The sequence below is a fragment of the Amia ocellicauda genome, chromosome 4 (assembly GCF_036373705.1).
Source record: "Amia ocellicauda isolate fAmiCal2 chromosome 4, fAmiCal2.hap1, whole genome shotgun sequence".
NCBI lineage: Eukaryota > Metazoa > Chordata > Actinopteri > Amiiformes > Amiidae > Amia > Amia ocellicauda.
The window spans coordinates 30,340,532-30,365,082 of NC_089853.1; the positions used below are offsets into that span (position 1 = coordinate 30,340,532).

At 40.5% G+C, this 24,551-nt stretch overlaps 2 protein-coding genes across 2 annotated transcripts; both read right to left on the reverse strand.

The window, feature by feature from the left end:
* Window positions 1-244: 244 nt before the first annotated feature.
* fbxo22 (F-box protein 22) lies at window positions 245-9,507 on the reverse strand. Its single transcript, XM_066701845.1, has 7 exons — window positions 9,321-9,507; window positions 8,225-8,363; window positions 7,644-7,731; window positions 5,629-5,724; window positions 3,944-4,096; window positions 3,390-3,555; window positions 245-2,982 (listed from the first exon to the last, which is right to left on the reverse strand). Exons 1-7 carry the CDS (start codon window positions 9,449-9,451, stop codon window positions 2,595-2,597), a joined length of 1,161 nt encoding a protein of 386 aa, XP_066557942.1. The 5' UTR covers window positions 9,452-9,507; the 3' UTR covers window positions 245-2,594.
* Window positions 9,508-11,611: 2,104 nt separating this feature from the next.
* On the reverse strand, window positions 11,612-24,086 carry lactb (lactamase, beta). Its single transcript, XM_066701847.1, has 6 exons — window positions 23,619-24,086; window positions 19,933-19,999; window positions 18,054-18,244; window positions 17,439-17,784; window positions 14,153-14,318; window positions 11,612-13,978 (listed from the first exon to the last, which is right to left on the reverse strand). Exons 1-6 carry the CDS (start codon window positions 23,979-23,981, stop codon window positions 13,456-13,458), a joined length of 1,656 nt encoding a protein of 551 aa, XP_066557944.1. The 5' UTR covers window positions 23,982-24,086; the 3' UTR covers window positions 11,612-13,455.
* Between the last annotated feature and the right edge of the window lie 465 nt (window positions 24,087-24,551).

The following is a 24,551-nucleotide window of genomic DNA, read 5'->3' on the forward strand; positions in this document are numbered from 1 at the left end:
GCAGGCACTGGTAGACTGGCAGATGCCAAGCAATGTAAAATAGTTGCAAGCCACTCATGGGAAAAGTCAAAGCTTGGAACATTATGCCCGACAGCATATAAAGCGACAGACATAAAACAAATTATATAGCAACACATTGTTGCGCAGGGCACAGGCTAGACAGGATTATTGCAAAAATGATTGTTGTAATAAGGCTGTTAAGTACACAACAATAATTCAGAACATAGAAAAGGTAGCACTTCACTTGAGTTATTACAAGCCACTTTATTAGAACCAGATGGATTTAAATGCAACAGTACCACAATAATAGGATATTAATTGCATGTGTTAACATGGTGTACATAAAAGTCTGCATGTTGGGTAATAGATCATATTTCTGTCATCTATACACACACACACACTCAAAACCGCAAAATGTAAAAGGTTAACAGACTATAAAAAGCTCTTACTACCAGATCCAACCCTTGATTGGCAGGACAAACATATAATTCCAGTCAAAATTACAAGAACATTATTACCACAGCAGTGCATAGCAAATAGATTTATAGCCAATTTAACAAAAACAGAGGATACTGCAACAAGCATAACCCATAATTCCAAAGCAAACACTGCAGCTCTTAAAATCACACTTGAAACACTAGACAGTTACACTCAGTTTGAAGTACCTCAATATCTGTCATAATAAATGTATCGAAGGGCACAAAAACCAAATCCTGCTTTGGTTTCTCTTACTGTGGAAAAGAACTCCCGTTCTCAAGTTTGCACAAGTGAACTCCTGCCAAGTATGCAGAGGGATAGTCATGTTCCCATTCCCTTCAAGAGATATCAGTGCCTTGACAAGTCAGAGCGTTTCTGTTTGATGCAAACACTTGGACCAAAACCACCATCTTCGCTTCTTTCGGAAACGCTCCAACTGCAAGGCACCCGTCTCAGAGGCTGCTTGTCTTGAAGTGATATTTTAGGAAAAGATCTGTCAAGAGCCATCTGTGCAAGTTTTCAGGACAGACTCAACAGACTTAAAAGGATGTGCAAAAGCTACAGGGGAGTTTCAAAAACTTAATGATTAAAGGAGAATAATCAATGATAATAGGGTGGAAAAACAAGACGACAATGATGACAAAAGCTCACCAGCTCTTACAATACCAGCTCACACTTGAGCCGAATAAAAGTCAGAATCAAACTTGAGTTTTGAGGGACATCAAATGCACGTTTCTCACTGCTGAAACCAGTAATTGTGCAAATATAGGACACATACAAATAAATAAAATGAAGCCTAATGAATTAATCTCTTTTTATAAGCATGCAACATATGAAATACCGAACAGGCATCTACTGCAAGGAAACTAAAATGTGAAAAGTTGCAATATACAAAAAAGGACATAGGGAAACATTATTCCCTTTTATCTTAAGTCTGTTAAAATTGGCAGTTGAAGCATTTTGCCCTAGGGAATGAATATTTTGGCTGAGAAATTATGAAATATTTACAACTATTGGTCAGGGATGCAGTCTGTAGCAACTGTGAGTCTATTTTGTTCAATGAGTCAAGTTCCCTTAACTTACATTTCTAAGCTTATGGGCCACAAACCACACATTTTTATCCTCAATGTATTTATGCACAAGGCCTTGCATGAACTTGCTGACAACTAGCTGGTGCAGTTAAAACTAGTAGTTAATTGCAGAATATCAGATATTATCCAAACTGGTTAAAGGAGGGATGAACGTAAAGGTTATTCGATCTTAGACTGAAGACTAAGTTTTGTATCCCCACAACTCTAACTTCCTTACATCATTATTCTCATTAATTAGCTTCACTCCAGAGATGCGGGGTGTCAACATACATCTGCCTTTAAAGAACCACAGGGAAGAGTGCAAAACACTAAATACAAATAAATACGCAAAACCTATTTAAACATTTGTGAGAGCCACATATACTGTGGTGTACATATAAAACAGACAGTGAGATAAACATTTAAAAAAACAAAACGAACACTATGAAAATGCTTCCCAAGCAATCCATGTCCCCAGTTGTCTTAAACTGAATCGATGTGCCCTTCAAGGTTTTGATTTCAGTAAACATCAAACCACACTATTCTGCAAAGGCCAGACAAGCCAAAGCAACAAAAGATATACACCGCAGTTGTTACTTGGAGGAATCTTGGTATAAGCACCACTTGTAATATAGCATTAGTCAAAACTGTGAAACAGATTAATAAAATAAAAATATTTCTACTTGGGTCCACCTGACTGGTTGACCCCCTTACTACGACAGATGCAATACACCACAATTACTGTGATTTAATTCTACTTTAGTTTTGGACTTTGTTATGCGCTAAATCATCTCTAATCAATCTGTGCTATAAGATTAGTCTTTAAAAACATTTTTAGAGCACTTCAGAAGACCTCAGGCACAGTAAAAACATAAAACTGAAGGGAATAACAGTACTAGGGATCTCACACAGTATAGTTGATCCACACATCTAATTTTTGGAATGACTTTAAAAAAAAAAAAAAAAGTATCTGTCTAGGTAATTTGCAATGATTTCATGTGTCTCCCGTTCTACCTCCAGGACAGAAGCCACCTCTTAAAGAAACAGCTATCCTAAATGCACCAGGGTCATCACTGTGGTGTAACCGTGCTGCAGGCTGTCAGTGTCGGTCAGTGAGTAGTTCTCAGTCACAATGTGGTCGCAGCCGATCTCTCCGTTGCCGAAGAAGCCGAACAGGGGGATGTTGGGGAAGACCTTGCGGAAGGCATCGGCCTCCACATTGTGCTTGCCATTGTAGTAGTTGTGGCCGCGGCCCACACAGGCAAACATGAAGGCCACGGTGTTCCTCTCAGGGAGGCCGGCTGATTTCAGGCGCTGCACTGCTGCCTCGGCAGACTTCTCGGTGCTCACATCCTGGTCCAGCAGGACTGACGCCCCTTGGATCCTCGGCCCACTCAGCGCCAGGCCCACCACTCCGTATGAGCCTGGGGAGCAGCTATCGAAACACAGACAGACGCAGAGAAGGGACAATGGTGCATCACAACCTCATCAAGTCTGCTACCCTGCTGCCACAAAATACATTACTCCCGACAGTGTTTATTTTTGGAGGTAGAGTTCATGATCTTTATTTTTATTTATTTTTAAATGGAATTATGTTCACAACCTCAGCAAGATTTCAAACCTTTTTGTAAAAATCTTCCCCTTCATGAACCTAGTGGCAACACTAATCCTGGTGTTATCAAGAGCAGATTTCCAGAAAGAACACTGGCAAAGTTAAGCAAACCTGGAGTAATCACAATAGATTTCTTTATACCAGTCACAACACTAGTCACTTTATTTTTATTTTTTATTCTCAGAGAAACATTTAAAATTAAACGTGTGTAAACCAGGACTGTCACCTACCATTCTGGGGAGGGGGAGAACACATTTTCCACATGGCCGCCTGCAATTAGGATTTTGGCTTGTGCCAGAGGCGCCAGGACCTCAGTCAGAAAGCGTGCTGCTCCTGACTTGAAGGCCTCATAGCCAAACAAGAGAACCACCCGCAGGTCTGGGTTATTAACAAGCCCTGCAGACAAATGAAATGCATGCAAGCAGACATCAGAAACCAGGAACATGGGAACAGACACCCTATTTACCACCACTGGCCTCCTCTCTTACTTCTCTAAATGTGTTATTTGGCTCCCATGCAAGATGCTTAAAAGGAAGTTGGAAGCTTGCATCAAAACACTGCCCACTGCCCATGTAACCATGTAATAATCAATTTCAAATACTTCTCTATATTAACACTAATGTGAAAATAATTATCACAATTAAAAACAGATTAGACCCAGCATGAGTGTCGTTAAGATTGAAAATGGTGAATTGTAACCAGCCAGTGAATGAGGCCCTTTACCCTTCATCAGGACCAGGCATTTACGAGGCATTTAATAGATATGGAGTGAAGGAACACTGACCCGCTTCTTCAAGAGACGTCTTGGTGAGGCTTTGCTTGCAGAAATGGAAGGGGCGGATATTTATTCCCTCCATGTTTGGGAACATGAGCGCAAAGCCCGCCTCTCCCTCTTGGAACTCCTTGGGTTGGGCAGAATGAGATCCTGTCGGCGTTACTGGAAAAGCAAGAGGACAGATCAATTTCAATCGGTATACTTTCATTGAATTAAGTCACTCAATTAAAATGATTTGGTCTTCCAATAACCCTGCAGTATCAGATTTCTTTTATATGAAAGTATTTTTTTATTTTAGAAAACTGAACACATTTTATTCAACCAGGATTTCTGATTAGCATGTTAACTAAAGCTTTTTCCTTCATCTTCTCCAGATGATTTGGACTTAATTGCTGTTAAATGTCTTGTTGAACTCTTCTGCCTTTAGAACCACTTGAAATGATTTATTTTCTTGTTTATTTTATCAAGGGTGTGTTTTAAATAATGCATATAGCCCTGCAAGTATAGAGATAATACAATGGCTCCAATTTAAAGATAAAAGTGAGATTGAACATCAACAAGAGAACACAATGTTTCAGATGCAGCATTTGTTATCAAGCCTGTGACCCTGACAGAACTGAATTTTCTTTCCTGTATCTTTAAAGCCAATCTGTGTCTCTCCAGACACCAAAACATCACCAATTATTTATCATCCGGATACAGACATAACAGTACACTGTGAATACAAGTGAATCCACATTATCCAGAAGGTATGTGCTTGTACAGTGTCAAGGTTTTTTTTTGAGGGAAGCAATTACTCGATAATAGATCTGATCTTGGGTTTCCAAAAAAAATAAAAAATAATAATAATAATAATAATTTACTTCATTATTACTAGAGAACATAACACAAATTAGCTGTAACCCTAACAGTAAAAGGAAACGGGGGAAGAAAAAAAAAATCGTATAATTCTGTATTGATATTTTTGGAAAGAGGTGTTTTGCGTCCGTCAACCCATTATATATAGGTATTGCTATAAGGATGTGTGATTGCAACCAACAAGTCTTCACAAATTATTCATATCATTAAAAAGGTATGTGCTCTCTAAATCTTTCTGAAGGACAATTTGCCAGAAGACCCAGACTGATCCTCACACTAGGCTGTGAAGGGTGGAGATTCATCTGCAGAAGACTGAGCAGACAGGTGACTTGTCCTTCTTAGATGCAGTTGAGTGAGCTGGTAAAGATTCAAGTGTTGCATTTCCAATGTTTTTAAATCACAGAGTGTTTTTGGTCATGGGGATACTCTGGAGAAAGTGCATCATCAAAACATTTTAGGCATAGGTTAATAATTATTTAGAAAAATATTTGTATTGGCCTGCTGTGATTTTATGAGTGTGGGTCTACAATTTAATTGGAACAAGGAAAGATAATACTGAGAGAAAGCTCTTTCCCAGTATAAATTGTAATAATCAGAGGAGTTATGTGTTTAGAAACTTAAAACTGTTGTTTGGATCAGTGCTTGCAAGTCTCATTTTAGCCACATATTGACACTATATATTGATGCAAAAAATCTAAACAATACTAATTTCAAGTATTTGGATGGTTCAGATATTTGTCCTAATTTGACCTGCATCTGGCATATTAAAATTAAGTATATAAATGGATGGATGTAATCAATGAATCAAAATAAAATACATTGATGCCTGTTCTTACACACAATCCCTGGAGCAGTGATCCCCAGCACCTCACATCCTTTAGGAAGCAGCTTTCTAAGCTCAGTGGCGGCCGTGGAGCTACATGCTGTTCTGGCTGTGGGAGACAGACACAAATAAATAACAGCAAGAATCCGTTTGCAGATGACCACAATTCAAGATACATCAAGATGTTTTATTAATCAGTTTAGTGCTGATCTGAAAATAAAATAAATTAAATACCAAAGACATTTTAATAAAGGAAAGATTCTGAAGCCTTTTCATTACGTTTCTGATTTACAAACTTTTACTCTATGCTAAATGAATACCACAACATTATCCACATCTAAAATGAAACCTGTGATTTAATTATTCTAAAGGAAAGATTATGTTCTTAAACAGCATTTACATTGCATTGGGTTAACAATTATAAATAATATAAAGCAGGACAACAGTCAAATAAGGGTACCTTGAGAAATAAAACATAAGACACAAAATTCACAAATCCTTATAGTGACAAATCTGGGTTATCAGCAGCTATTTACAAAACATTACATGGCTTTAATGTCAGAGATCAACCCCCGTTGATATATAAACATTTAACAACACACAGCTCTTGGGTTGAATTATCCAGCTGGTAATTTGTTCCACTTAAAACAGTTTTGCAATTTTATCTGGAGAAAATAAAGTTTTATACAGAGAACTGTACTACATAAAGAGTTTTTCCTGTCATGAACCAGGAAATGTGCATTATTATAATACATGGAAAAAGAAAACATAAATAAAAAGATACATTTTAATCAATCTAAGCAGGCAAAGAACTGACCACTGAAGCAACTGATAGGAAACAAAAGCTTGACTACATATGAGCCTACAGTAAGCTTTCCCTTGCGGTTTGCGAACCTTGCAGTTTAATATTCCATCCGCAGGCACAGGAAAGGTACAAGCTGTCGTATGCGAGTACTTTAAGCCTGCACAGAGGGGAGTGTGATAATAACCCTTGTTCCACAGCAAGGCCAAGTGTACCTGAGCGAGGGGGATAGTCAAGGAGAGATCTCAATCTGTCATCACAGATTGCACACATTCAAATATAGCCAGGCAGAAGCATATCTCGCCAAGTTTTAACTATTGCTTTGCTGAAATGAGTTTACTTCTGATTTTGTGTGATCGAGCAAAGGCTTTGCTAAATGGTAAAAACAAAACATATAAAAGGCATAGAGATGTGTGCAGATTGATTCCAACACTGCTGGATTTCCCATTTGTTTGACCTTGGCTCACACACTTCATTCACTGGATATGAGTTTAAAGGTTATTCAGTTTCAGTTCAGATTGAGAAACGTGACAGACTAAAATACTGTGCACAACACAATCAAATGAAAGAACCGGTGAGGTGACATAGTGAGGTTCTACATTACTGGCTAGTTTCACACTAGTCTAGTCATTTATATAACCGTAAGTATTTTATTAATATCAAAAGGAAAATACATTTTAAAAGGTATTTTGTATTTTAGGTCCTAACAAATGTATAACATACACTTCAGCTGTGTACCAAAAACAAAAACAGAGGAATTATGCCGAGGGATGTGTGCATCTGGGTACCATGTTGGGGAGTTGCAGACACCACCCCCCTGTGCATCAGATCGCCGCTGGTGGGGACGGGGACGAGGACGACAGAGTTAGCAAAAGCTGTAACACAGGGCTTAGGGCCACTACTCTGTTTCCCAAATAAAACAATCATCTAGCACTCTAGTCTGGTGGGCTGTCTCGTAGTCATTGGGGAGGGGGGACATTCTCCAGTCCAGGGTTAGTAATAAAAAAACAGTTCTCAAACAAAGCAGGGGCCATTGGTAAATCGATTTCTTCTCACACAGGTCACTTCCTGTGGGGTGTCGCGTAGTGAGAAAGCGGTGATTGACCATATTCCTTCAGTTAGGGGATCAATTTCAGAAAATGACAGCTTAGCTGGAACACAAACAGGCAGGTCAGTGGGAGCCCAGGACCAGGGATGAAATCCACTGGTCTAAACTGATGTCTTACCTTTTTTCTGCCTATTGGGGCAGTGCTGCCCGTTGAAGGTTTCACTGTCTGCCATTAGCAGGACCGTCTGGGGCAGCAAGAACACTTTCTAAAAGAGCAGGATGTACACCATGAATATATTATACAATGTACAGTGCCTCTCAAAAGTATTCACCCCCCTTGGACATTTCCACATTTCACTGTGTTACATGAAATCAGATTACTGTGATTACTTATGCATTCAATTAGGTTTTTGTTTTTTTTGGCTGTAATTAATTTAGAACACTTTGCAGATTATATTTTTCTCTTTGACATTTTCTGTTGATCAGTGGCAAAAACTCCTGATTAAACCCATTCTGATTTCATGTTGTAACACAATGAAATGTGGAAAAGTCCAAGTGAATACTTTTGAGAGCCACTGTAGCCTACTCTGTTGTTTTGTAAAGTGTTTTTGCAACAACTGTAAATCGCCCTGTGTAAAGGCCTCTGCTAATAAATAAAACGTCTAAAACAATCAATTCCTTGAGTCAAAAAACCTAATGATGTTCAAAGATTTCTTATCATTTGGAAATGATCACAGAAAGACGACTTTTAGGGATTACCTCCACTTCTTCCTTCATAGTCTTGCACAGAGCATGGCCGCCTCCGCCGAAGCTGGCCGAGCCCGTGGCGGAGACCCAGGCCATCCTCTGCTGCGTCCTCAGGACCCGGCGGGCGCATTCCTTCCACAGGCGGCACACACTGCGGGCGGAGGGGCGGAGCACAGTCAGCACTGCAGCCACATGCGCACCATCGACTAGAGCTCATTTTATTGTACAACACACACCGACCTAACCAGTGACTCTCCATATCGACAAACTAGCTGCCCATCACCACGCCATGCCTATCCAACTGCGCTCCATTCTGAATCAAAGCTCGCTTTAACTGGTTAAGACAGATCTTCCCAATTCCAACTGGAGATAAAATGCAACCCACTGCAGCACGCAGCGAGGGCTTTATTATACTAGAGAAGGGATTGTTAATGTGGGAATAAATGACAAGCCAAGCTATGACAAAGAAGTCTCAGGTGTTTCAAAGACGGTTGTTGCAGGATTGTGTACCAATAACCGAATAAGCTTTGCTCTGTGGATGATAAACAAGTTCGGGTGTAAAATCGAAAGTAACAGTGCATGCTTTGCTGATGTGTGCGTGGGGTCTTAAACACACACACATTATATATATATATATATATATATATATATAAACGTCAGAAAACAACAACCCACACAAAATCAGACATTTCTGTCGTTCGTTGAAAATGGGTTCAGCAACACATGTTTCTCTGCCCGGGCAAGAGGAAACTATTACAAAAATTACTACTTCCGTATTGGGCTAAAAACAAACTCGAGTGACAACTGACAGGAATTACTACAAAACAGAGCAGTGTCGCCTGCTAAACACTGCAGCCCAATGAATTAAACATGATAATTAACACACACGAAACTCCACATGAGCAAAAACAGTCCGACAGCTTTCAACTACTGGCTTTAATATATTCAATACGTTGAACAGCAATCTATAAAGATTAACAACAGGCGACATGGAGACGACACGCAAGATTACTAATAATGTGCCGAATCGGAGCTTTTCAATGAAACACAGTAAACTATGTTGCTTTGGCTAAACAAAAAAAAACATGAAGCAAATGTCTGAACTTACCAAGCGATGCGGAGCAGCGACTTGGTCGGGACGAAAGTCAGAATCCTCTCCACCACCTCGGCTACATTGCTAAGTATGTACCCAGCTTTGCTTTCTGATGCTGGGTTAACAAAATCAACATTTACATCCATGGTTCCCAAAACACTTCCCCGAATCACTGACCTCTCAACTTCAGCGCATGACCCGGAAGTAAACAGTCGCTAACTGATTGTCAAGTTCCTCTATCTTTGGTATTTGTGAGCAGATTTCCTTGACACACCAATTGCTTACTGCCACCTAGCGGCCAGATCTACATCCCCCCTCCAAGCCAATCTGTAACCATTTTTTTTTGCATCTTTCTTGTTTACAGCGTTTACATATACCGTATATTAATTTAAAAAACAGCATCACATGTTTTTATTAATTTATTTCTCACTGTATATTTGCTGTATAAAGCTGTATATTTGCATTGCTGTTAATTGTAGTGATTACAGTATATTGACAGTATATTGGAGGACAGCTAGAACCATTAGATTTATCAAGATAGCATTAATAGCAGCTAATACGTGTTTTGCCCTCTGTTGGAAAAAACGATAACCCCCCTGGCGTACCTATGTGGATCGGAGAACTTTCTTCATATGTCCGCATTGTCCCCAGATTCTGTATAACCTTAAAAAGAAACCAAAAAGAATTTGAAAAATTTGAAGAGGTATGGGGTGGATATATTGATTTCCTTATTTTTCCTTCTTATATAAATGCCACATAGTAGAATCCCCAGCCTGTTGCTATATTTAGTCATCTCCATCGCCATCTCTTCTGATTCCCTTTGCAATCAGAAGATGTCCAGCAGTGCCATCAGCTCAGAATTGGCAGAAAACAGTGGGACCCTGGTACACCCATCTACTGTCTGGAGAAGTCTGGTCAGAAGTGGCCTTCATGGAAGACTTGCGGCCAAAAAGCCATACATACCTCTGACGTGGCAACAAGGCCAAGCAACTCAACTATGCTGATGACTGATGAGTCTGATGAGCCATACACGAATGAGTATCTGCAGGCAACAGTGAAGTATGGTGGAGGTTCCTTGCAAGTTTGGGGCTGCATTTCTGCAAATGGAGTTGGGGATTTGGTCAGAATTAATGGTCTCCTCAATGCTGAGAAGTACAGGCATATACTTATCCATCACACAATCAGGAAGGCATCTGATTGTCCCCAAATTTATTCTGCAGCATGACAACAACCCCAAACATACAGCGGAAGTCATTAAGTATCTTCAGCATAAAGAAGAACAAGGAGTCCTGGAAGTGATGGTGTGGCCCCCACAGAGCTCTGATCTCAACATCATAGAGTCTGTCTGGGATTACATGAAGAGAGAGAAGCAACTGAGGCTGCCTAAATCCACAGAAGAACTGTGGTTAGTTCTCCAAGATGTTTGGGCCAACCTACCTGCCGAGTTCCTTCAAAAACTGTGTGCAAGTGAACCTAGAAGAATTGCTGCTGTTTTGAAGACAAAGGGTGGTCACACCAAATATGGATTTGATTTAGATTTTTCTTTGTTCACTCACTTTGCATTTAGTTAATTGATAAATATAATCTATGTCTATTTTGGAAAGCATTCTTACTTTACAGCATTTTTTCACACCTGCCTAAAACTTGCACGGTACTTTGTGTGTATATACTCTGTATATGTCTACTGCATTGTATGTGTTCTAAAAGAAAAACTCAATAAACATAATGTTCACCTGATGACAAAACCTTTTTCCACATCGCAGCTTGGTCACTTATGTTTTCAGATTATACTTTTTGAGTAACAGGTGCTTTCTTGCCAGTCTCCCATAGTGTTATGCAGAGCTCTTGATATGGTTGACTGGTGTGCCATGACCCCACTCTAAGCCACTGAACTCTGTAGCTCCTTCAAAGAGATTGTTGGCTTCTCTGTGGCTTCTCACAAGTCCTTCTTGTTTGAGCACTGAGTTTTGTGGGACGGCCTTTTCTAGGCAGTGCCTGGGTGGTGTGATGCAGCTTCCACTTCCCAATTATTAATCCAGCTGTGCTCAGTGCGATATCCAAACACTTGGATATTATTTTGTACCCATTTCCTAATCTATGCTTTTGTATTTATTTGTATTGTTTAACTTCCGTAGAATGCTCTTTGTTCTTCAGATTCACAGCCTAACCAATGATCCTTCAACAGTGAGGTTTTTAATGCAGAAAATGTGACGGTAATGTTACTGGTTCCCAGGTGGAGGACAATGGTAAAGTAACTGTGTAAACTGGGAGCTTCCACAGCACAGAGGTTGAATACTTATGCAAGGAAAATTATTCAGTTATTTTTATTTTCATTACAAATATTTCTCAACATAAAACCAATATCATGTTACAAAAATTGATTCTGAGATTCAATGTTATAAAATATCAAACAATAAAATTTCAATTTATCATTTGTAATTCTATATGAGAGAAGTGGTCAGTGGTCTTAATACTTTTGCAAGGCAGGTACATATAAAATATATATGTACAGCTCTGGAAACAATTAAAGAGAGCACTCCAAGTTCAGAAATCAATGTTAAGTGGTCTCTTAATTTTTCTCAGAGCTGTATGTATGTATGTATATATATATATATATATATATGCACAGTAATGACAGTAAGTCATTATATGCCATTCTGTCATATAATTGCAGTAGATTATGGTTACACCTTTTTATAATTTCCCAACTGCCACACCATTACTTATGTCCACATACAATACTTGTGAATGCAACTTTACATTGCTGGATTCCAATACTGTGTTTCCAGACTGTACCTACAATGTCTGTAATGGTTAATATATTTATATTGCCTTAGACACTAAAAGCCACAATTCTAAGGCTGTATGCAAGAATCACAAAAATCCCATAATGCAGTTATACACTTGAAAATAAAAGCTATTTTATGATTAAAATACTGCAGATCTTAAATCAAATTGAAAGAGCTTCACATTCAACTGAAGATATTCAAACATAACGCACTAATACAGATTCTGAAAAAATCTTGATTGATTTATGTATTTCATTGTTACTGTACTGTTACATTTCACACAGCAATTAATTATACTTTACAAAATATGGCATTGAAATGTGTCAGCACATAATCTGGGAAAAGTATTCATATATTGCAGCTAAAATAAGTTGTTTGTGGGGAATTATTACAATGGAAAATTCATACAATTAACGTGGCAAAGTTTACTTTGGACTGTTACTTTTGATTCAGTTTACATATTTAATTGGATCTGACTGCGTGTTGCGATTCTTATAGAAACCATATTGAGAGCTACAACATGAAGGAGTTTGTTGGTAAACCGCGAAAGCAAAATTAAAATTAGCAGAGCTGACAAACTGATAATTTAAATCCAATAAATCCAATGCAATAACTTTCAATAACAGCTTTCATAACAGTTTCAGGGGGAGTTCCTTCAAGGCTGTTGTCTGTCTGACCTCTCTCATAGCTGCTGGAGAAATTTAAACTAAAAGTGTTTCCACTGTGTCGTTGTTTTTAGGATGACATTGCTCTAGTAACCTGTGATGTCAGATGGACAGAAGAGAACATTTACTCCAAGCTGACATCTTGAACGTGAGAGCAGTAGACTTGTGGGTTACAAAAACTAATTTGAATGTCAAGAAATGGAAAGAAAAAATACAGGGTTCTGGCCTAAACAGATTAATAAACATTTGGCGATTTATACATTTCAAAACACTGCAATGTGTGCTTTAAAGTTATCAGTCTTTAACATGACTGTGTGACCATGTACAGATGAGCATGCATGGTTGTATACATTCTTTCAATGAGCACATCATGTTTAAACAAAGAGCTTGGGGTAAAATCCCATCTGGTTAGCACCTCAGAGATCATACTGTAGTATTATCAAAAGGATAAAAGTTTAGTTCAAACAATTGCATTGTTGGCAAAAACACAAAACAACACCAAGTCATCTCACCACCAGCTCTCCATTACTCCACAACTTTTCAAATGTATTTCTCTCTATTGGTAGTGTAAAGACATGAAAATAACAAGGAGAGGAACATCCTTCTCCTCTAAGAAAAACGTGTGATTGTAAAATATTACATCTGCTCTCATTTCAACGTCAAATCATTTTCAGTGACTGTGCGTCTCCCTCTGTGTCAGGTGCTCCTGGCTCTCTCAAACTCCAGCGCAATCTTCAGGGCTGTGCCATTGAGGCCAACAGACTGCATGTTGCAGATGATCGTTACCACCACCCCCTGTGGAGGGGTTGATGTCTCCATCTCGGTCTGAACCAGATCACTTGGTAACAGTAACAGGACACTGCTGGCCCCTACTGCGCCCCCTGTGTGTGAAACATAGTGGCGTCGCTTTCTACACAGCCCAAACTGCTGCTGCTTCTCCACCACTAGCCAGCCCATTGCGTACTGTCCATCCTTGTCCCAGGAACCCTCAGTTCTCTCCACAGGAGTCCACATGGTTTGAACCGTCTCTGGTTTGAGGTAGCCTGGCAGGAGGCCTCTGCTGTCCTTAAGCTGTGCCATTTGGTAGCTGTACAGCATGGCATTGCCGAACACCAGCAGGTCACCCACAGTAGACAGAAAGCCACCCCCTGCCCATTTGTAGGAGTTGTCCACATAAGGGCAGTTCACAATACGGCCTTTTTTATTGAAATGGTAAAACCTGCAATGATGATAGAGAAAGGTAGCCATTGTTAGATTGTTGTTAATTTTTTGGTTGAGATGCTATTTTTGGAACTTAGAAAAATATACATTTTCAAATGGATTGTTTATTTATAATAAATGGTGCTAACCATGTAACTGCGCTTCTGTGGCTGAGGTTCATTAAGATCATTACCTTGAGCGGTTGTATATAATGGGGTCGTTCTTGTCTGGCACAGTATTGAGCATGCCTATCTCCCGGAACATCTTCATCATGCAATCCAGGAAGGGCTGCCCTGCCATTCTCTCCACCACCGCACTGAGCAGGGTGAAGGCATGGGTGGAGTACAGGAACGTGCTGCCTGGAGACACAGGTGGTACATACTGCTTCAGCCCTGCACTGCAGCTTTACACACACATTGAAAATAAATCCAGCTAATATACAGCATGTCATGAACTTCCCCAAAGCACAAGGGTGTCAAAAACATTTTCAACAAATGATGGAAGTCTGTGAGCTCCAGATAGCTCCTGATAGCAAAAAATATATAGGAGACATGTTCAGCAACCAAACAATCATGACAGACATTTTAAGTATGCTAGTTAGAAACCAAGGTAACCCAGCTATTCCTTTATACAACCTACACTTGTAGAGCAGGTAACATTATTCTCTCAATTTCTCTCCATTTACATAGAGGAAATGATTTTTAGAACACAGTTTCTGAATATTTACAAGTTAACAGAGGGAAATTATCTTCCTTCTGCTCCAATGTTTGCATTAAAACCACATACGTTCATTCAAATTTGCAAAGTACTGAAATAGCCACTCCCTGATTATGTACTTGTCATCATGTCTTTTCCCTCTTCTGACCCTCTCATCCCATCACGCATCTCTTCCTGATTGTCTGCCATTTCCGCCTGGATGCACTCTCACCACCTCAAGCTCAACCTCTCCAAATCAGATCTCCTCTATCTCCCCCACTCTTCCTCACCTTCTGCTGACCTCCCTATCTCGATCCCCCGCATTCAGTTCAAGACTTTGACCCTCATCTACCGCTGTCTTGACCACACTGCACCAAGCTACCTTCAGTCACTCGTCTCTCCGTACATCCCCTCCAGACCACTGCGCTCCTACAGTGCCAGAAGACTAACTCTGCCTCCTCTCCACTCTCCTTCCTCCAGAGCCGCTCCTTCTCATCCCTGAACCTAAATGGTGGAACGACCTGCCCACCGAAGTCAAAACAGCAGAGTCCTGGACCTCATTGCGGCGCTTACTCAAGACGCATCTCTTCCGACAGCACTTGCAATATTAGTCCTCTATCCCTGCTAGATAGCACTTCACAGTTCTTATTATGCTCCTTGCATTCTTGATTGTTTTCCTCCTTGCTCCCTTTCCCGTAGCCCTCGTCTGTAACCCTACATCTTGACAGCACTTAGCTTTCACCGTCCAGGATGTAGGAAATCTCTTACTGTACTTGTGTAAATTGTAAATTGGAATTTGTAAAATGTATTATTTTGAATTGCTATGTTTTAGCTAAGTTGAATTGTAATGATTGATGCCTTGTACTTCTCTGTATTTTTGCACTTTGTTTGCACTTATGTTGTAAGTCGCCCTGGATAAGGGCGTCTGCCAAGAAATAAAAATAATAATAATAATAATAATAATAATAATAATAATAATAATAATAATAATAATAATAATAATAATAATAATCAAGTTAAAGAGATTATAAAAAATACAAAGTAGCATTTCTTAAAGGAAAATAAACCATAAAATAATAAGGTCTCCTTTCCTGTACAGCAATATGACAAAGAGGCCACCTAAGTTTTGGGTCACTTAGAAATGTAATTGTTTTCGAAAGAAATGCAATTTTTTTGTCAATTAAAATAACATCAAATTGATCAGAAATACAGTGTAGACATTGTTAATGTTGTAAATGACTATTGTAGCTGGAAACTGCTGATTTGTAATGGAATATCTACATAGGCGTACAGAGGCCCATTATCAGCAACCATCAGTCCTGTGTTCCAATGGCACGTTGTGTTTGCTAATCCAAGTTTATCATTTTAAATTGATCATTAGAAAACCCTTTTGCAATTATGTTAGTACAGCAGAAAACTTTTGTGCTGATTAAAGAAGCAATAAAACTGGCCTTCTTTAGACTAGTTGAGTATCTGGAGCATCAGCAATTGTGGGTTCAATTACAGGCTCAAAATGGCCAGAAACAAAGAACGTTCTTCTGAAACTCGTCAGTCTATTATTGTTCTGAAAAATGAAGGCTATTCCATGCGAGAAATTGCCAAAAAACTGAAGATCTCATACAACGCTGTGTACTACTCCCTTCACAGAACAGCACAAACTGGCTCTAACCAGAATAGAAAGAGGAGTGGGAGGCCCCGGTGCACAACTGAGCAAGAGGACAAATACATTAGAGTGTCTAGTTTGAGAAACAGACACATCACAGGTCCTCAACTGGCAGCTTCATTAAACAGTACCCGCAAAACACCAGTCTCAACGTCAACAGTGAAGAGGCAACTCCGGGATACTGGCCTTCTAGGCAGAGTTGCAAAGAAAAAGCCGTATCTCAGACTGGCCAATAAAAAGAAAAGATTAAGACGGGCAAAAGAACACAGACACTGGACAGAGGAAGATTGGAAAAAAGGGTTGTGGACTGACAAATCTAAGTTTGACGTGTTTGGATCACAAAGAAGAACATTCGTGAGATGTAGACCAAATGAAAAGATGCTGGAGGAGTGCTTGACGCCATCTGTCAAGCTTGGTGGAGGCAATGTGATGGTCTGGGGGTGCTTTGGTGGTAGTAAAGTGGGAGATTTGTAAAGGCTAAAAGGGATCTTGAAGAAGGAAGGCTATCACTCCATTTTGCAATGCCATGCCATATCCTGTTGACGGCGCTTGATTGGAGCCAATTTCCTCCTACAACAGGACAATGACCCAAAGCACAGCTCCAAATTATGCAAGAACTATTTAGGGAAGAAGCAGTCAGCTGGTATTCTGTCTATATTGGAGTGGCCAGCACAGTCAACCCTATTGAGCTGTTGTGGGAGCAGCTTGACTGCATGGTACGTAAGAAGTGCCCATCAAGCCAATCCAACTTGTGGGAGGTGCTTCAGGAAGCATGGGGTGAAATCTCTTCAGATTACCTCAACAAATTGACAATTTACAAGAATTCCAAAGGTCTGCAAGGCTGTAATTGCTGCAAATGGAGGATTCTTTGACAAAAGCAAAGTTTAAAGGATACAATTATTATTTCAATTAAAAATTATTATTTCTAACCTTGTCAATGACTATATTTCCTATTCATTTTGCTATATTTCCTATTCAAACTCATTTCATGTATGTTTTCATGGAATAAAGGAGATTTCTAAGTGACCCCAAACTTCTGAACAATAGTGTATATATAAACTTTCATATGCCACTTAATTCGTATCGATTCCTAAATTTATAAATATCCGAGCTTACTCACCTGGTCTGAAAATCAGTGGGTCATTTTTGAACAGGTCCAGAGCCTGGATGACGCTGTCAAACGTGTCTTTCAGATAGTACTCTTCCTGCTCAAATTCCTTTTTCTTGGTAGTTGTGTGCTTTGGGTCTTTACTCTTTGAGCTGCTGTTGTCAGTTTTTGATCTTGTGATGCTGGTTTTGCTCTGGTTATCTAGAGCATGACTCTCCTGACTCCCTGAGAGCTTCTTTTCAGCTGCAGCTTTGTGTCTGTTTTCTTTCTCTTTTTCCTCTTTCACTTTCTTTGCATCCTTCTCATAGTGTCGAATACCACTCAGGTGGGATAATAACAACCGTGTTGTAATTGTAACCTGAAATATAGAATGAGAAAATGCACATCATTTTTGGGAACTTCTAAATTCCTATTTATCATGGCACTTGTGCACTGGTACAATAACCTTCCGGGAGAATTGGGGAAAATTAATGCAACTTTAATAATTCCTTGATCTAGTATCAGTAAATAAATAAAGCAATATTACTCTTGACAAAGTTTGCTAGTGCTTCACCAATGGGGATAGCATCACTGAATTCAAAAGTTAAGAATCAGCAGATCTGTGACATCCACCCATTATTGACTTACAGGCTCTCCCTCAAACTCCTTCTCTGGGAATTCCGGGACGTATGTCTGCACTGGCACGTCGAGATCTAGCTTGCCCTCTTCCCAGAGCCGGGCGAGTGCTGTTGCGGTGAGGGGTTTGCTGATGCTGGCGATTCGCATGATTGTGTCTGCACTGCAGGGCACGCGGTTCTCCAGGTCTGCATAGCCCAGCCCTGAAGTGCAAACAGGAACACAGATCCCATGTTATCCTGCTCTAGTATTCATTCTACTTTCCATTCCCTCCAAGACAACAAACACAAACTTAAATAAACCCTTTTTAAAAGCAAACACACTCACCTAAAGGATTATTAGGAACACCATACTAATACTGTGTTTGACCCCCTTTCGCCTTCAGAACTGCCTTAATTCTACGTGGCATTGATTCAACAAGGTGCTGAAAGCATTCTTTAGAAATGTTGGCCCATATTGATAGGATAGCATCTTGCAGTTGATGGAGATTTGTGGGATGCACATCCAGGGCACGAAGCTCCCGTTCCACCACATCCCAAAGATGCTCTATTGGGTTGAGATCTGGTGACTGTGGGGGCCAGTTTAGTACAGTGAACTCATTGTCATGTTCAAGAAACCAATTTGAAATGATTCGACCTTTGTGACATGGTGCATTATCCTGCTGGAAGTAGCCATCAGAAATAATGCTCAGGTAGGCCGTGGCATTTAAACGATGCCCAATTGGCACTAAGGGGCCTAAAGTGTGCCAAGAAAAATCCCCCACACCATTACACCACCACCACCAGCCTGCACAGTGGTAACAAGGCATGATGGATCCATGTTCTCATTCTGTTTACGCCAAATTCTGACTCTACCATCTGAATGTCTCAACAGAAATCGAGACTCATCAGACCAGGCAACATTTTTCCAGTCTTCAACTGTCCAATTTTGGTGAGCTTGTGCAAATTGTAGCCTCTTTTTCCTATTTGTAGTGGAGATGAGTGGTACCCGGTGGGGTCTTCTGCTGTTGTAGCCCATCCGCCTCAAGGTTGTACGTGTTGTGGCTTCACAAATGCTTTGCTGCATACCTCGGTTGTAACGAGTGGTTATTTCAGTCAAAGTTGCTCTTCTATCAGCTTGAATCAGTCGGCCCATTCTCCTCTGACCTCTAGCATCAACAAGGCATTTTCGCCCACAGGACTGCCGCATACTGGATGTTTTTCCCTTTTCACACCATTCTTTGTAAACCCTAGAAATGGTTGTGTGTGAAAATCCCAGTAACTGAGCAGATTGTGAAATACTCAGACCGGCCCGTCTGGCACCAACAACCATGCCACGCTCAAAATTGCTTAAATCACCTTTCTTTCCCATTCAGACATTCAGTTTGGAGTTCAGGAGATTGTCTTGACCAGGACCACACCCCTAAATGCATTGAAGCAACTGCCATGTGATTGGTTGGTTAGATAATTGCATTAATGAGAAATTGAACAGGTATTCCTAATAATCCTTTAGGTGAGTGTATATACAACCAGAAATAGCAATAATGATTATATATTATTATACATGACATATAAGTAGTAAAAACAGCAATGACGATGATGATGACAAAAATAAATACAAGGAGTAGTGTTTAGGGCTCTGGAGTGGAAGGTCATGAGTTCAATTCCAGGTGGGGGACACTGCTATTGTACCCCTGACCAAGATACTGTACTGAGATTGCTCTAGTAAAAACCCAGCTGAATAAATGTTTAATTGTATGTAAAAATAATGTGATACATTGTTACAATTGTAAGAAGCCCTGGATAAGGGTGTCTGCTAAGAAATGTAATAATAGCAATAATAAAAATAGTAATACAAAAATTAGTCAAGTATTACATTGAAGGATAAACTCTCATTCTCTCACAGTACTCACCTTCAGCCCAGACCTGCGTCCCATCCACAGACACCCCAACAACTATCCCCGGAGCGGCCACTTCATCCTGCAGAACACAGAGGGCAGAGCAGTGATGGCACTTACCCTAACACTATACATATACAGTTAGGTCCATAAATATTTGGACAGTGACACAACTGTCATCATTTTGGCTCTGTACACCACCACAATGGATTTGAAAGGAAACAATCAAGATGTGCTTTAAGTGTAGACTTTCATCTTTATTTGAGGGTAGTTACATCCAAATTGGGTGTAATTCCAACACCATTCAGCCGATTTGGATATACAGTGCCTTGCAAAAGTATTCATCCCCCTTGGCATTTTTTCTATTTTGTTGCATTACAACCTGTAATTTAAATGGATTTTGTATTTGTACTTCACGGAATGGACATACACAACATTTTCCAAATTGGTGAAGTGAAATGAAAAAAATAACTTGTTTTAAAACATTCTAAACAAATACAAAAAACGGAAAAGTGGTGCATAATTCATTAAATGAAGTCTACCTGTGTGCAATCTGTGTCAGATGATCGTCACATGATCTCAGTATATATACACCTGTTCTGAAAGGGCTCAGAGTCTGCAACACCACCGAGCAAGTGGTACCATGTAGACCAAGGAGCTCTCCAAACAGGTCAGGGACAAAGTTGTGGAGAAGTACAGATCAGGGTTGGGTTATAAAAACATATCTGAAGCTGAACATCCCACAGAGCACCATTAAATCCATTATTAAAAAAACTGAAAGAATATGGCACCACAACAAACCTGCCAAGAGAGGGCCGCCCACCAAAACTCACAGACCAGGCGAGGAGGACATTAATCAGAGAGGCAACATAGAGACCAAAGATAACCCTGAAGGAGCTGCAAAGCTCCACAACTGAGATTGGAGTATCTGTCCATAGGACCACTTTAAGCCGTACACAACACAGAGCTGGGCTTTACGGAAGATTGGCCAGAAAAAAGCAATTGCTTAAAGAAAAAAATAAGCAAAAAAGTTTGTTTGCCAAAAGGCATGTGGGAGACTCCCCAGACATATGGAAGAAGGTACTCTGGTCAGATAAGACTAAAATTGAGGTTTTTGGCCATCAAGGAAAACACTATGTCTGGCACAAACCCAACACCGAGAACACCATCCCCACAGTGAAGCATGGTGGTGGCAGCATCATGCTGCGGGGATGTTTTTCATCAGTAGGGACTGGGAAACTGGTCAGAACTGAAGGAATGATGGGTGGTGCTAAATACAGGGAAATTCTTGAGGGAAACCTGTTTCAGTCTTCCAGAGATTTGAGACTGGGACGGAGGTACACCTTCCAGCAGGACAATGACCATAAGCATACTGCTAAAGCAACGCTCAAGTGGTTTAAGGGGAACATTTAAATGTCTTGCAATGGCCTAGTCAAAGACCACACCTCAATCCAATTGAGAATCTGTGGTGTGACTTACAGATTGCAGTACACCAGCAGAACCCATCCAACATGAAGGAGCTGGAGCAGTTTTGCCTTGAAGAATTGGCAAAAATCCCAGTGGCTAGATGTGCCAAGCTTACAGTGAGGGAAAAAAGTATTTGATCCCCTGCTGATTTTGTATGTTTGCCCACTGACAAAGAAATGATCAGTCTATAATTGTAATGGTAGGTGTATTTTAACAGTGAGAGACAGAATAACAAAAAAAAAGAAAAACGCATTTCAAAAGTTATAAATTGATTTGCATGTTAATGAGGGAAATAAGTATTTGACCCCTTCGACTTTGTACTTGGTGGCAAAACCCTTGTTGGCAATCACAGAGGTCAGATGTTTCTTGTAGTTGGCCACCAGGTTTGCACACATCTCAGGAGGGATTTTGTCCCACTCCTCTTTGCAGATCCTCTCCAAGTCATTAAGGTTTCGAGGCTGACGTTTGGCAACTCGAACCTTCAGCTCCCTCCACAGATTTTCTATGGGATTAAGGTCTGGAGATTGGCTAGGCCACTCCAGGACCTTAATGTGCTTCTTCTTGAGCCACTCCTTTGTTGCCTTGACTGTGTGTTTTGGGTCATTGTCATGCTGGAATACCCATCCACGACCCATTTTCAATGCCCTGGCTGAGGGAAGGAAGTTCTCACCCAAGATTTGATGGTACATGGCCCCGTCCATCGTCCCTTTGATGCGGGGCAATTGTCCTGTCCCCTTAGCAGAAAAACACCCCCAAAGCATAATGTTTCCACCTCCATGTTTGACGGTGGGGATGGTGTTCTTGGGGTCATTCCTCCTCCTCCAAACACGGTGAGTTGAGTTGATGCCAAAGAGCTTAATTTTGATCTCATCTGACCACAACACTTTCACCCAGTTCTCCTCTGAATCACTCAGACGTTCATTGGCAAACTTCAGACGGGCCTGTACATGTGCTTTCTTGAGCAGGGGGACCTTGCGGGCGCTGCAGGATTTCAGTCCTTTACGGCGTAGTGTGTTACCAATTGTTTTCTTGGTGACTATGGTCCCAGCTGCCTTGAGATCATTAACAAGATCCTCCCGTGTAGTTCTGGGCCGATTCCTCACCGTTCTCATGATCATTGAAACTCCACAAGGTGAGATCTTGTATGGAGCCCCAGACCGAGGGAGACTGACAGTTATTTTGTGTTTCTTCCCTTTGCGAATAATCGCACCAACTGTTGTCACCTTCTCACCAAGCTGCTTGGCGATGGTCTTGTAGCCCATTCCAGCCTTGTGTAGGTCTACAATCTTGTCCCTGACATCCTTGGACAGCTCTTTGGTCTTGACCATGGTGGAGAGTTTGGAATCTGATTGATTGATTGCTTCTGTGGACAGGTGTCTTTGATACAGGTAACGAGCTGAGATTAGGAGAGTCCCTTTAAGAGAGTACTCCTAATCTCAGCTCGTTACCTGTATAAAAGACACCTGGGAGCCAGAAATCTTGCTGATTGATAGGGGATCAAATACTTATTTCACTCATTAACAAGCAAATCAATTTATAACTTTTTTGAAATGCGTTTTTCTGGATTTTTTTGTTGTTATTCTGTCTCTCACTGTTAAAATACACCTACCATTAAAATGACAGACTGATCATTTCTTTGTCAGTGGGCAAACGTACAAAATCAGCAGGGGATCAAATACTTTTTCCCCTCACTGTATAGAGACATACCCCAAGAGACTTGCAGCTGTAATTGCTGCAAAAGGTGTCTCTACAAAGTACTGACTTTGTGGGGGTGAATAGTTATGCACACTCAAGTGCCATTTTAATTCCAGGTTGTAAGTCAACAAAGTAGGAAAAATGCCAAGGGGGGTGAATACTTTCCCAAGGCACTGTAACTACCCTCAATAAAATAAAATATAGAGTGGAAGGAATCAGTGAATTTGAATAAGAATGCTAGAAATATTTGCCAGGGGCACAGCATACGAGTTTATAAATCGATATTGCTCAAACCTTAGTCAAGGTGTAAACCAGGGCTGCAAACGCACTGGAACAGTTTTAGTTGTTCTGTACCAGCTGGAAACTTAAAATATGATGTATTATTGAATGTATCCCAATTATCCATGCGATGTTGCATAAACATGTCTTAATGAAGCCCAGCAAGACCGGATCAAACTGATTCTACAGCAATCCCTGTGGAGGATGGTTCAATTATAATTTATTCTTCTCTGCAACACAAATACTATCAATACCTGTACCTTTATCCTTTGAAGCAGATCTCGGCTGTTCTGCACCGCAGAAGCGTAGCCCCCGATCAGCGGCGAACTTTCAGCCTCGTAAACGTTGTCTTTAATTCCCAACGCGAAAACCAAACCCACACCCAGCCCCCAAATCCAAACCCTAGATCCCGTTGTGTTCAAAAACTGAGGACGACCCAAACGCCACCTGAAGGACCGGTTCTGTTGGAACAAGGGGGATCCCCCTGACAGCCGGCTGCAGCGGGGGTAAGCTTGAGTTGTTCCTGTCCAAAGAGACGACGAGTGCACTTTCTGTACACAGCATTGCTTACACCTGCCCATGCAGTATATATCCTTCAGTTTGCAACAGATAAACCGTGACATTGCGGACGGACAGTGGAGGGGAAATAATCTTGGAAAACGGCGCAGAACACAGCTGGCTTCAGCCCCACTGCTGCACCTTCCTCAACTGTGACAGGGACAAGGGCCGACTCGTCAGGCAGCAATAATCCATCTCCGTCCCAGGCATCACAGGGTGAACGCAGAGATTTGATTATGAATTTGACAATCATGTGAACCACAGTATAGAAAAAAGTCAATAACCCTAGAGCCTCATTTTGGTTTTATATTTACTGAAAGTTGCATAGAAATGTAACCTTGCACCCACACCCATTTTTTGAAATGATGACTTAGTGCAACTTTAGTGCAATATATTAGTGCAGCACTGCCGTAAAAAGTTATTCCACTATTGCAAAACGTAAAACAAACAAACAATCTTTACAATTGACTCCAACACATTGTAACAAAGTGACGTAAAGAATGCAAAAATGAGTTGAGACAGACGTGCATTACATTTAACTTTTTCCACTCATGAAGTGAAATGCACTCATTTTAAAGAAACGCCAGGGGGACACATTAAGGCGCTGTGTATGCCGCACATGCATATGCAACTAC

Coding starts and splice junctions, on each gene's coding strand:
- fbxo22 (XM_066701845.1), bottom strand. CDS start 9,451: ATGGATGTAAATGTTGATTTTGTTAACCCAGCATCAGAAAGCAAAGCT. Junction 8,364..9,320: donor TCGCTGCTCCGCATCGCTTG/GTAAGTTCAGAC, acceptor CTCCGCCCGCAG/TGTGTGCCGCCTGTGGAAGG. Junction 3,556..3,943: donor GACGTCTCTTGAAGAAGCGG/GTCAGTGTTCCT, acceptor ATTTGTCTGCAG/GGCTTGTTAATAACCCAGAC.
- lactb (XM_066701847.1), bottom strand. CDS start 23,981: ATGTCACGGTTTATCTGTTGCAAACTGAAGGATATATACTGCATGGGC. Junction 18,245..19,932: donor GACGCAGGTCTGGGCTGAAG/GTGAGTACTGTG, acceptor TTTGCACTTCAG/GGCTGGGCTATGCAGACCTG. Junction 17,785..18,053: donor AGGAGTTTGAGGGAGAGCCT/GTAAGTCAATAA, acceptor TCTATATTTCAG/GTTACAATTACAACACGGTT.